This window comes from Somniosus microcephalus, chromosome 15 (assembly GCF_052327205.1).
Source record: "Somniosus microcephalus isolate GS21.2 chromosome 15, FLI_Smic_1.0, whole genome shotgun sequence".
NCBI lineage: Eukaryota > Metazoa > Chordata > Chondrichthyes > Squaliformes > Somniosidae > Somniosus > Somniosus microcephalus.
The window spans coordinates 120,731,293-120,744,734 of NC_141001.1; the positions used below are offsets into that span (position 1 = coordinate 120,731,293).

Sequence of the window (13,442 nt, forward strand, 5' to 3'; positions counted from 1 at the left end):
CGGGATCTCTGCACTCCTCCAATTCTGGCATTTTGCACATCCCTCACTCTCTCTGTCTCACCATTGGTGGCCGTGCCTTCAGTTGCCTGGGCCCTAAGCTATGGAATTCCCTCCCTAAACCTCTCCACCTCTCTCTCCCCTCCTTTAAGAACCTAATTAAAACCGACCTCTTTCACCCGGCTTTTGGATACCTGTCCTAATGTCTCCTTACGTGGCTCGGTGTCATATTTTGTTTGATAATCGCTCCTGTGAAGAACCTTGGGACCTTTTACTATGTTAAAGATGCTGTATAAATGCAAATTGTTGTCTTACTCACACTTCTGTTGCATGTTTTGCCAGGCGGAGGTGACAATGTCTTTTGGACGACACTCAATAACTGGAGGGTTATCCCGACAGAAAGGATCGGTGCCCTACATCACCGGCTCCCATGACAGACAGGAATTGCCCAGGACGAGAACGATTAGTCATTCCATGACACAAAGCAATCAGCGTGCGAATCCTTCAGCTACTTTACACCAAAGGGAACAGCGAGAAGACACGAGAAGATGATAATGATACAAAGGCAGTTTTTTCCTTGCGGCTGCCTGTACAATACAATGTCCCGATTGTCTGCCTTCTCACTAACCTCCTGTGGCTGCATGATGGTCTTCTTCCTCCTCTTGTTCGTGGCATCTTTATCTTCACTTTTCTTCTCAGGCTGTGAAGGAAGAACAGTGTTAGGACACGTATGTTGTGTGAGAAGGCGAGCGATTCGATACCCTCACAACTACTCTGTAACTCAACATCTATTCAAAAGAGACACCCCAACACATTAGATTCCGTATCTATACGGCCTTAGATGTTTACAGTTACAGAAGGAGCCATTCAGCCCATCATTGCTGTGGCAGCTCTGTTAGCATGATCCCAAACTAATCCCACTGCCCCGCTCAATCCCCATAGCCCTGTATCAATCCCCAAACGAATCCCACTGCCCCGCTCTCTCCCCATAGCCCTGTATCAATCCGCAAACTAATCCCACTGCCCCACTCTCTCCTCATCACCCTGTATCAATCCCAAACGAACCCCACTGCCCCGCTCTCTCCCCATAGCCCTGTATCAATCCCAAACTAATCCCACTGCCCCGCTCAATCCCCATAGCCCTGTATCAATCCCAAACTAATCCCACTGCCCCGCTCTCTCCCCATAGCCCTGTATCAATCCGCAAACTAATCCCACTGCCCCACTCTCTCCCCATCACCCTGTATCAATCCCAAACTAATCCCACTGCCCCGCTCAATCCCCATAGCCCTGTATCAATCCCAAACTAATCCCACTGCCCCGCTCTCTCCCCATTGCCCTGTATCAATCCCAAACGAATCCCACTGCCCCGCTCTCCCCATAGCCCTGTATCAATCCCAAACTAATCCCACTGCCCCGCTCTCTCCCCATAGCCCTGTATCAATCCCAAACTAATCCCACTGCCCCGCTCAATCCCCATAGCCCTGTATCAATCCCAAACTAATCCCACTGCCCCGCTCTCTCCCCATAGCCCTGTATCAATCCGCAAACTAATCCCACTGCCCCACTCTCTCCCCATAGCCCTGTATCAATCCCAAACTAATCCCACTGCCCCGCTCTCTCCCCATTGCCCTGTATCAATCCCAAATGAATCCCACTGCCCCACTCTCCCCATAGCCCTGTATCAATCCCAAACTAATCCCACTGCCCCGCTCTCTCCCCATAGCCCTGTATCAATCCCAAACTAATCCCACTGCCCTGCTCTCTCCCCATTGCCCTGTATCAATCCCAAACTAATCCCACTGCCCCACTCTCTCCCCATAGCCCTGTATCAATCCCAAACTAATCCCACTGCCCCACTCTCTCCCCATAGCCCTGTATCAATCCCAAACTAATCCCACTGCCCCGCTCCCTCCCCAAAGTTGTTCTAAGTCTTCTCTGCTCCTGTGCAAATAGTCCCAGTACCTATTACATAGAATTATAGTGTATTTACAGCACAGAAACAGGCCATTCGTGCTGGTGTTTCTGCTCCACACGAGCCTCCTCCCACCCCTCTTCATCTCACCTGACCAACATAACCCTCTATTCCCTTCTCCCTCATGTGCATATCTAGCCTCCCCTTAAATGCATCTGTGCTAGTCGCCTCAGCCACTCCCTGTGGTAGCGAGTTCCACATTCTCACCACTCTCTGGGTAAAGAAGTTTCTCCTGAATTCCCTATTGGATTTATTAGTGACTCTCTTATATTGATGGCCCCTAGTTCTGGACTCGCCCACAAGTGGAAACATCTTCTCTAAGTCTACCCGATCAAATTTCAGGTGAACTTACATCGTGTGTCAAATTCCACAAACTCTACATGTCTAAGGCAGGGCCTGTTATCATCTCTTACCTTTGGTGTCCGTTTCCTTGGCAACAAGTTGATAACATTGAAGAGCGAATTTGATTGCCTGGACGGCGGTTGAGATATGTCGCTGCCGCCTTCCTTATCGTGTCTGAAGACAGCTGCTGCATAAAGACAAACATAGTTTGTCCGACTGAAGTCAATGGTATCATTATAAATGATTTCCACCTGCAGAAGAATCTTCAATACTTGGCCAGTCTAATACTTGAGCTATGCAGGGAAACTGGAGAAGCTGGAGATTTAATTGAGGCGCTTAAAATCATGAGGGGTTTCGATAGAGTAAATAAGGAGGGACTGTTTCCAATGGCAGGAGGGTCAGTAACCAGAGGTCACAGATTTAAAGTGATTGGCAAAAGAACCAGAGAGGGGAGATGAGGACATTTTTTTATGCAGCGAGTTGTTGTGATCTGGAACGCGCTGCCTGAAAGGGCGGTGGAAGCAGATTCAATAGTAATTTTCAAAAGGGAATTGAATAAATATTTGAAGGGAAAACATTTGCAGGGCTATGGGGAAAGAGCAGGGGGGAGTGGGACTAATTGGAGAGCTCTTTCAAAGAGCTGGCACAGGCACGATGGGCCGAATGGCCTCCTTCTGTGTTGTATCGTTCTTTGATTCTATGATTTGGAGAGTGGGGCAACTTCTCTACCCAAGTCTCATTCACCCTTCACCCCTGTACTCATTGGCCCCGGTCCAACAACGTCTTGATTTTAAAATTCTTATCCAAGTTTTCAAATCTCTCCAAGGCCTCACCCCTCCCTATCTCTGTGACCTTCTCCAGTCCTACGACACGGCAAATTCACTGCGCTCCTCCGATTCTGGCCTCTCGCCCATCCCTGATTTTAATCGCTCCACCATTGGCGGCCGTGCCTTCAGCTGCCTGGGCCCTAAGCTCTGGAATTCCCTCCCTAAACCTCTCCGCCTCTCTCTCCTCCTTTAAGACGCTCCTTAAAACCTACCTCTTTGACCAAGCTTTTGGTCACCTGCTCTAATATCTCCTTATGTGGGCCGGTGTCAGATTTTGTTTGATAATCGCTCCCTGTGAAGCGCCTTGGGACGTTTTACTACGTTAAAGGTGCTATATAAATGCAAGTTGCTGTTGTTACATTCTCACAAGCAGACAACACAAGGGAGATAGTGCGGGCGCCTTGTTGAATACAACTGGATCCAGTCAACAAAAACAAGTTAACCTAGAGTGCGAAGGTCGCAGATACAGTACAGTTGGGAGGGAAGTCAGTTGTTTAGTCGCTCATGTATTTTGTGTGCACTATTCATTTACAGGTTCAATTGTTGTAATGTAGGAAACACGGCAGCCAATTTGCGCACAGCAAGCTCCCACAAACAGAATGACCAGATCATCTGTATTTTTAGTGATGCTGGTTGAGGGATAAATATTGGCCAGGACACCGGGGAGGACTCCCCTGCTCCTCTTCCAATAGTTGCTGACGTAAGAAAACTACTAGGCACTTGGTCTAAGCGTTAAACAAAGCTATAATCAACTGTTTTACAACATGGAGGTCTAGTTGTGTCCTTCACTAGTTCCTGTTAAGAATGTCCTGCGCAAGCTGGGCCCGTGCCTGAGTATTTATACTCTCCCTGGACAGCGCCACCCGCAGGCTGCTCAGTATTATTTCATAAGTCTTTCTTTCATGAATGACTGATTCATGGCAGTGGCCATGGGATCTTTTACAAACACCCGAGAGAGCAGATGGAGCCTCAGGTTAACGTCTCATCCAAAAGACGGCACATGCGACAGTGCGGCACTCCCTCAGCAGCGTCAGCCTAGATTTTGTGCTCAAGTCTCTGGAGTGGATCTTGAACCCACGACCTTCTGACTCAGAGACAAGAGTGCCGCCCACTGTGTCGCGGCTGACAGTATAGTCGCTATGGGGTTGTTAAACGAGTACAGCTCGTCACCAATACATATTACAAGAGATGGATCACTCACGGGCAGCTGAGTGTGGGTTGCCTCGGAAGAGTTCGTAGAACTTGGAGAGATACATGACCATGCTGAGCTTGTCGGGCTCGCTGGCTGAAGCCATCTCCTTCCCTGTGGTGACCGGAGAGATTCCAAATTCGCGTTCCGCTATGTCAAAGGCCAGCTGGTTGTTTTTGGCAGCGTCTTCTTCATTCAGTGCGTCAAAGTCACTAGGGAGCAAAGGAGAAGGGTCACATCAACGGAGCTGAGGGTTGGAGTTGGGGGGTTGGGTTGGGGTTGGGGTTGGGGGTTGGGGGTTAGGGGTTGTGGGTTGGGGGTTGGGGGGTTGGGGGTTGGAGGTTTGGGGGGGTGGGGGTTGGGGGTTGGAGTTTGGAGGTTGGGGGTTGGAGGGTTGGGGCTATCTCTCACAAACACGTCCTGCGCACCAACACTCTGGCTTCCGCAATGTCAAACTTTCACCAACTCAAGTCAACATTTTTTGCACCAACAGTGCGAGATTCCAAGCTGTGACCAAGGTCAGCAGAACATGCTACCTCAGTAAAACCTGCTTATACAGCACCTTTAACATAGTAAAACGTCCCAAGGCGCTTCACAGGAGGGTAATTGGACAAGGAATTTGACATCGAGCCACAGAAGGAGGTATTAGCACAGGCAAGGTAGGTTTTAAGGACCGTCTTAAAGGGGGAAAGAGAGGCGGAGAGGTTTAGGGAGGGAATCCCTGCACTAAAATGGCAGGGGGTTGGGAACCTGTGCAGGGAGACAGAGGAAAGGGAAGCAAGGATAGAAACAAAAGACAGGAAGGAGAAAAGCAAAAGTGGAAGGCAGAGAAATCAAGGGTGTAAATCAAACAGGGCCACAGTAAATAATAATTCTAAAAGGACTAAGAGTTTTAAAAAATCAAGCCTGAAGGCTTTGTCTTAATGCGAGGAGCATTCGTAAGAAGATGGATGAATTAGCTGTGCAAATAGATGTCAACGGATATGATATAATTGGGATTACGGAGACATGGCTCCAGGATGACCAAGTCTGGGAATTCAGCATCCAGGGGTATTCAGTATTCAGGAAGGACAGGAAAAAAGGAAAAGGAGGTGGGCTAGCATTGCTGGTTAAAGAGGAGATTAACACAATAGTAAGGAAGGATATTAGCTCCGATGATGTGGAAACTGTATGGGTAGAGCTGAGAAATACCAAGGGGCAGAAAACGTTAGTGGGAGTTGTATACAGACCCCCAAACAGTAATGGGGAGGTTGGGGATGGCATTAAACGGGAAATTAGAGACGCGTGCAATAAGGGCACAGCAGTTATCATGGGTGACTTTAATCTACATATAGATTGGTCTAACCAAATTAGTAACAATACTGTGGAGTAGGAATTCCTGGAGTGTATACAGGATGGTTTCCTGGACCAATATGTTGAGGAACCAACTAGAGATCAGGCCATCTTACATTGGGTATTATGTCACGCTTGCCTTGGTAGAACGTTAGCACCATTTAGCTGGTAAAACGTCCCAAGGCGCTTCACAGGAGTGTAATCAGACAGTATTTGACACCGAGCCACAGGAGGAGATATTGGGACAGGTGGCCAAAAGCTTGGTCAGACAGGTAGGTTTTAAGGAGCGTCTTAAAAGAGGACTTTACACAGTCGATTCATTCGTAACGTTCTACCAAGGCAAGCGTGACTCTGCTCATCCTGTTTACAAAGCGGGCAAACGGCGGGTTTACAGAGAGAACACCATGAAAGGGCATGGTGCGATTCTACGGACAGCAACTGACTGCAGTTTTTAGTCATTATTCAATCAATGGCTCGCCTTGCCAAGATTAAAAGCAACAGGATTGCTGGCTTCAAACCCATCCACTTAAGGGCCCCTAGTTACCGTGGTATTTTTAGCTGTAATTTGTGTGATCCTTTCCTAACTCACACATCACCACTTACTGCCTCTGGGTCCTTCAGGAAAATGTTGCCAAGGCTTTTAACCTCTTCCTAGAAGAGCTACGATCAGAGAGTGGTTGAAAATAATGATGTCGAATCCAATACTGTCGCCAACATTCCAACTGACGGGTCAGAATGTCATTAACGGCATTAAACGGGAAATTAGTGACGCGTGCAATAAGGGCACAGCAGTTATCATGGGTGACTTTAATCTACATATAGATTGGGCTAACCAAATTAGTAACAATATCGTGGAGGAGGAATTCCTAGAGTGTATACGGGATGGTTTCCTGGACCAACTAGAGATCAGGCCACCTTAGACTGGGTATTATGTAATGTGAAAGGATTAATTAGCAATCTTGTTGTGCGAGGCCCCTTGGGGAGGAGCGATCATAATATGATAGAATTCTTCATTAAGATGGAGAGTGAAGTAGTTGACTCAGAGACTAGGGTCCTGAATTTAAATAAAGGAAACTACGATGGTATGAGGCGTGAGTTGGCAAGGATGGATTGGGGAACGTTACTTAAAGGGTTGATGGTGGATAGGCAATGGCAAACATTTAAAGATCGCATGGATGAACTACAGAATTTGTTCATTCCTATTTGGCATAAAAATACAACAAAAAAGGTGACTCAACCGTGGCTAACAAGGGAAATTAGGGACAGCACAAGATCCAAGGAGAGGACATTTAAATTGCCCAGAAAAAGCAGCAAACCTGAGGATTGGGAGCAGTTTAGGATTCAGCAAAGGAGGACAAAGGGATTAATTAAGAGGGGGAAAATAGAATATAAGAGTAAGCTTACAGGGAACATAAAAACTGACTGTAAAAGCTTCTATAGATATGTGAAGAGAAAAAGATTGGTGAAGTCAAGCATAGGTCCCTTGCAGTCAGAATCAGGGGAATTTATAATGGGGAACAAAGAAATGGCGGACTAATTAAATACATACTTTGGTTCTGTTTTCAAGAAGGAGGACACAAATAGCCTCCCAGAGATGTCGGGGAACATAGGATCTAATGAGAGGGAGGAACTGAATGAAATCAGTATTTGTAGGGAAACGGTGTTAGGGAAATTGACGGCATTGAAGGCCGATAAATCCCCAGGGCCTGATAATCTACATCCTAGGGTAATCAAGGAAGTGGCCCTAGAAATAGTAGATGCATTGCTGGTCAGCTTCCAAAATTCTATAGACTCTGGAACAGTTCCCATGGATTGGAGGGTAGCTAATGTAACCCCACTATTTAAAAAAGGTGGTAGAGAGAAAACGGGGAACTATAGACTGGTAAGCCTGCCATCGGTAATGGGGAAAATGCTAGAGTCGATTATAAAAGATGTAATAGCAGAGCACTTGGAAAACAGTGACAGGATCGGACAAAGTCAACATGGATTTACAAAAGGTAAATCATGCTTGACTAATCTACTGGAATTTTTTGAGCATGTAACTGGTAGAATAGATAAGGGAGAACCAGTGGATGTGGTGTATTTGGACTTTCAGAAGGCTTTCGATAAGGTCCCGCATAAGTGATTAGCATGCAAAGTTAAAGCACACGGGATTGGGGGTAAGGTACTGTCTTGGATAGAGAACTGGTTGGCAGACAGGAAGCAAAGAGTTGGAATAAACGGGTCTTTTTCCGAGTGGCAGGCAGTGACTAGTGGGGTACCGCAGGGATCGGTGCTAGGACCCCAGCTATTCACAATATATATAAATGATCTAGACGAGGGAACTAGATGTAATATCTCCAAGTTTGCAGATGACACAAAGCTGGGTGGGCATGTGTGCTGTGAGGAGGATGCCGAGAAACAGTTTGGGTGATTGGGCAGATGCATGGCAGATGCAGTATAATGTGGATAAATGCGAGGTTATCCACTTCGGTGGCAAGAACAGGAAGACAGATCTGAACGGCAATAGATTGGGAAAAGGGGAAGTGCAACGAGACCTGGGTGTCCTTTTGCACCAGTTGCTGAAGGTAAGCATGCAGGTGCAGCAGGCGGTTAAGAAGGCAAATGGTATGTTAGCCTTCATAGCGAGAGGATTCGAGTACAGGAACAAGGATGTCTTGCTGCAGTTGTACAGGGCCTTGGTGAGACCACACCTTGGGTATTGTGTGTAGTTTTGGTCACCTTATCTGAGGAAGGCTGTTCTTGCCATGGAGAGAGTGCAGCGAAGATTCACCAGACTGATACCTGGGATGGCAGGAATGACGTCTGAGGAGAGATTGGGTCGATTAGGCTTATATTCACTAGAGTTTAGAAGAATGAGAGGGGATCTCATTGAAACTTATAAAATTCCAACAGGACTAGACAGACTAGATGCAGGAAGAATGTTCCCGATGGCGGGGGAGTCCAGAACCAGGGGTCACAGTCTAAGGATAAGGGGTAAGCCATTTAGGACTGAGATGAGGAGGAATTTCTTCACCCAGAGAGTGGTGAACCTGTGGAATTCTCTACCACACAAGGCAGTTGAGGCCAATTCATTAAATATATTCAAGAAGGACTAAGATATATTTCTTAAGGCTAAAGGGATCAAGGGATATGGGGAGAAAGCAGGGACAGGGTACTGGATTTGGATGAACAGCCATGTTCTCATTAAATGGGAACAGGCTCGAGGGGCCGAATGGCCTACTCCTGCTCCTATCTTCTATGTTTCTATGTAATTCCAGAGCTTAGGGCCCAGGCAGCTGAAGACACGGCCGCCAGTGGTGGAGCGATTGAAATTGGGGGATGCGCTAGAGGTCAGAATTGGAGGAGCGCAGAGATCTCGGAGGGTGGTAGGGGCTGGAGGAGGTTGCAGAGATAGGGAGGGGTGAGGGCACGGAGGGATTTGAACACGAGGATGAGAATTTTTTAAATCGAGGGAGCCAATGTAAGTCAGCGAGCACAGGGGGAGGTGAACAGGACGTGGTGCGAGTTAGAATACGAGCAGCAGAGTTTTGGATGAGTTGAAGTTTATCGAGAAAACTTTCTACCTCACTGGGAAACACTTCAGTAACACAGTCAAATTGCTTAATGCTATGATACCATACTTAGTACATCGACCTTTGCTTTGAGCTTGGCGCATTTGTACCTGCTCATTACACTGATTATGGTGAACATAGGTGAAAGGTTAAGCACTCTGTTTCAACAAGACTTTCCCCAAATAACTCAAAACGTATTTTTCACACCAATTATTGAGGCGCTCATTCGAACCACTTGCTGCCATTACATTCCAAGTTCTGAAGCACCATGGGGATCATTTTTACAAACTCGCTCTCCCGGAGCGGATCCTCGCCCACAGGAGCCCACATTGGGAATTTGAATGGATAGACAATCGTGCGGCCAGAGTTCCCATCCTGAGGTCCCGCCAGCTGGGCCCTGCACCTCAGGAAGAATATACTGTCCTTGGAGGGGGAACAGCCCAGATTCACCAGAATGATACCTGGACTAAAAGGCTTAAATTACAAGGACAGGTTACACAGACTGGGCTTGTATTCCCTCGAGTTTAGAAGATTGGGGGGTGATCTGATTGAAGTGTTGAAAATTATTAAAGGATTTGATCGGGTAGAGAGAGAGAAACTATTTCCTCTGGTGGGGGGAGTCCAGAACAAGGGGGGGCAGAACCTTAAAATTAGAGCCAGGCCGTTCAGGGGTGATGTCAGGAAGCACTTCTTCACACAAAGGGTGGTGGAAATCTGGAACTCTCTCCCCCAAAAAGCTGTTGAGGCTGGGGGTCAATTGAAAATTTCAGAACTGAGATTGATAGATTTTTGTTGGGTAAGGGTATTAAGGGTTACAGAACCAAGGCGGGTAGGTGGAGTTAGGATACAGATCAGCCATGATAAAATTGAATGGCGGAACAGGCTCGAGGGGCTGAATGGCCTCCTCCTGTTCCCATGTATTGAACTTCAATGACAAGTTTCTGGAACGGCACGGATCGATGATTTAAAACAGCGGCGCACAACTTTACAAAAAGCCTCACTGAAGGGTGAACTAAGATTGGCGATCGGAGGCTAGAGGGGGAAAGGGGGTGGATGTTTTCTCCCACAAAAATAATGCTCACTAAAAATACACAAGACTTGGCAGCTCTCTCTCTCTCTCTCTCTCAATCCAATCCTGTTCTGACAAGGTGATCTTATCCGGAGCATTTTTAGTTGGGAAAAAGAATTCTCTCTCATTTGCATTTTAATCAACACTAACTGCTTCCACCCTCTCCCTAGGGAGCCCGTACCATGGATTGACCACTCGCTCACTGAAATACTGTTTCCGCAGATTAATTTAGAATTTTCCCCCTTCAGTAAGGAAGTTATGAAGAACCTTTATTAAACACTGGATCGGCCTCAACTGGAGCATTGTGTCCAATTCTGGGCACCGCACTTTAGGAAGGATGTGAAGGCCTTAGAGAGGGTGCAGAAAAGATTTACGAGAATGGTTCCAGGGATGAGGGACTTCAGTTACGTGGAGAGACTGGAGAAGCTGGGGTTGTTCTCCTTAGAGCAGAGAAGGTTGAGAGGAGATTTGATAGAGGTGTTCAAAATCATGAGGGGTCTGGACAGAGTAGATAGAGAGAAACTGTTCCCATTGGCGGAAGGGTCGAGAACCAGAGGACACAGATTTAAGGTGATTGGCAGAAGAACCAAAGGCGACATGAGGAAAAACCTTTTTACGCAGCGAGTGGTTAGGATCTGGAATTCACTGCCTGAAAGGGTGGTGGAGGCAGATTCAATCGTGGCTTTCAAAAGTTATTTGGATAAGTACCTGAGAGGAATTTTTTTTTTTTTTTTTTTACAGGGCAACAGAGGAAGGGCGGGGGAGTGGGACTAGCAGAGAGCTGGCATGGGCTCGACTGGCCGAATGGCCTCCTACTGTGCTGTAACCATTCTATGACGGGCTGAATGGCCTCCTACTGTGCTGTAACCATTCTATGATGGGCCGAATGGCCTCTGTCTGTGCTGTATGTTTCTCTGATTTAAAGCGCAGGCCGTGTCCTCTGGTTCCGTGTCACCTCTGGATGAGGTGAGACAGCTCGTCATGGTCGACATTATCTCCAGAATCCTAAAAGCAGCAAACACGTCATCTCACAACCTTCTCCTTTCCAGTGAGAACAGGCCCAATTTACACAATCGCTCCTCATAATCCAATCCCTCCATCCCCTCAATCATTCTGGTTTCTCTCTTCTGTATCCTTTCAATAGCTGCAATATCCTTTCTGTGCTGTGGCGACCAGAACTGTGCACAAGATTCCATAACCTTTAAAAACTCTAAAACCTGCTTCTTCCACGATCTACCTCAGGTCACATTGACAACTGTAGCGCTGGTGAGCGGTGATTTCTGCTGAACTGGCAGTGTGAACATGGGAACTGGAGTGGGCCATTGAGCCCCGCGAGGTCATGGCTGATCGGCACCTGGAGATCTACCTGACTCGAGCACACCACTTTGCTTTTACACCACTTGCAGCATAGATCTACTGAGGTACGTAAACCTGAGGTCATCCAAAACTCGGCTGCCCGTGTCCTAACTCGCACCAAGTCCCATTCACCCATCACCCCCTGTGCTCGCTGACCTATATTGGCTCCTGGTTAAGCAGCGCCTCGATTTCAAAATTCTCATCCTTGTTTTCAGATCCCTCCATGGCCTCGCCCCTCCCTATCTCTGTAACCTCCTCCAGCCCCACAACCGCCCCACCACCCCCCCCGCCACCGGATATCTGCGCTCCTCTAATTCTGCCCTCTTGAGCATCCCTGATTATAATCGTTCCACCTTTGTATTGTAGTGTATTTAGACTTCCAAAAGGCATTTGACAAGGTGCCACACAAAAGATTATTGCTTAAGATAAAAAATCACGGGATTGGGGGTAATATTCTGGCATGGATAGAGGATTGGCTATCTAACAGAAGGCAGAGAGTTGGGATAAATGGTTCATTCTCAGACTGGCAATCAGTAACTAGTGGTGTTCCGCAGGGGTCAGTGCTGGGTCCCCAACTCTTTACAATCTATATTAACAATTTGGAGGAGGGGACCAAGTGTAACATATCAAAGTTTGCAGATGATACTAAGATGGGAGGGAAAGTAGTGAGTGAGGAGGACATAAAAAACCTGCAAGGGGACATAGACAGGCTAAGTAAATGGGCAGAGATTTGGCAGATGGAATACAATACTGGAAAGTGTGAGGTTATGCACTTTGGCAGGAAAAATCATAGAGCAAATTATTATCTTAATGGCAAGAAACTGGAAAGTACTGAAGTACAAAGGGATCTGGGGGTCCTGGTGCACGAAACTCAAAAGGTTAGTATGCAGGTGCAGCAAGTGATTAAGAAGGCCAATGGAATGTTGGCTTTCATTGCTAGGGGGATAGAATATAAAAATAGGGAGGTACTGCTTCAGTTGTACAAGGTATTGGCGAGACCGCACCTGGAATACTGCATACAGTTTTGGCGTCCATACTTAAGAAAAGACATACTTGCTCTCGAGTCAGTACAAAGAAGGTTCACTCGGTTAATCCCGGGGATGAGGGGATGGACATATGAGGAGAGGTTGAGTAGGTTGGGACTCTACTCATTGGAGTTCAGAAGAATGAGAGGCGATCTTATTGAAACATACAAGATTGTGAAGGGGTTGGATCGGGTGGATGCGGGGAGGATGTTCCCGATGATGGGTGAAACTAGAACTAGGGGGCATAGTCTTAGAATAAGGGGCTGCTCTTTCAAAACTGAGATGAGGAGGAACTACTTCACTCAGAGGGTGGTAGGTCCATGGAATATGCTGCCCCAAAAAGCTGTAGAAGCTACATCATTACATAAATTTAAAACAGAAATAGACAGTTTCCTAGAAGTAAAGGGAATTAAGGGTTACGGGGAGCGGGCAGGAATTTGGACATGAGTCTAGGTTCGGATCGGACATGGCCCTGTGGGTAGCGGAGCGGGCCCAGGGGCCGTGTAGCCTGATCCTGCTCCTATTTCGTGTGTCTAATTCTGTTAGATTCAGGAGATGGTTCTGTGATAGTAGATTGGCAGTTAGGATCAGATCAGCCATGATCTTATTGAATGGCGGAGCAGGCTCGAGGGGCCGATTGGCCTACTCCTACTCCTATTTCTTATGTTCTTATGTTCTTACGCTCCTTAAAACCTACCTCTTTGACCCTGCCCTAATTTATCCTTTTGTGGCTCGGTGTGAAATTGTTGTCTTACAACACTCCTGTGCAGCGCCGT

At 47.1% G+C, this 13,442-nt stretch overlaps 1 protein-coding gene across 1 annotated transcript in view; it reads right to left on the minus strand.

Moving 5' to 3' along the window:
• Positions 1-13,442, minus strand: part of LOC147107190 (F-actin-monooxygenase mical2-like) — a 413,970-nt gene that overhangs the window by 200,527 nt on the left and 200,001 nt on the right. The window contains exons 13-15 of the mRNA XM_086008370.1: positions 4,343-4,542; positions 2,386-2,501; positions 626-697 (exon numbers count right to left, since the gene is read on the minus strand). Of these exons, the coding sequence (XP_085864496.1) occupies positions 626-697; positions 2,386-2,501; positions 4,343-4,542 (388 nt within the window). The remainder of the gene's footprint in view (positions 1-625; positions 698-2,385; positions 2,502-4,342; positions 4,543-13,442) is intronic.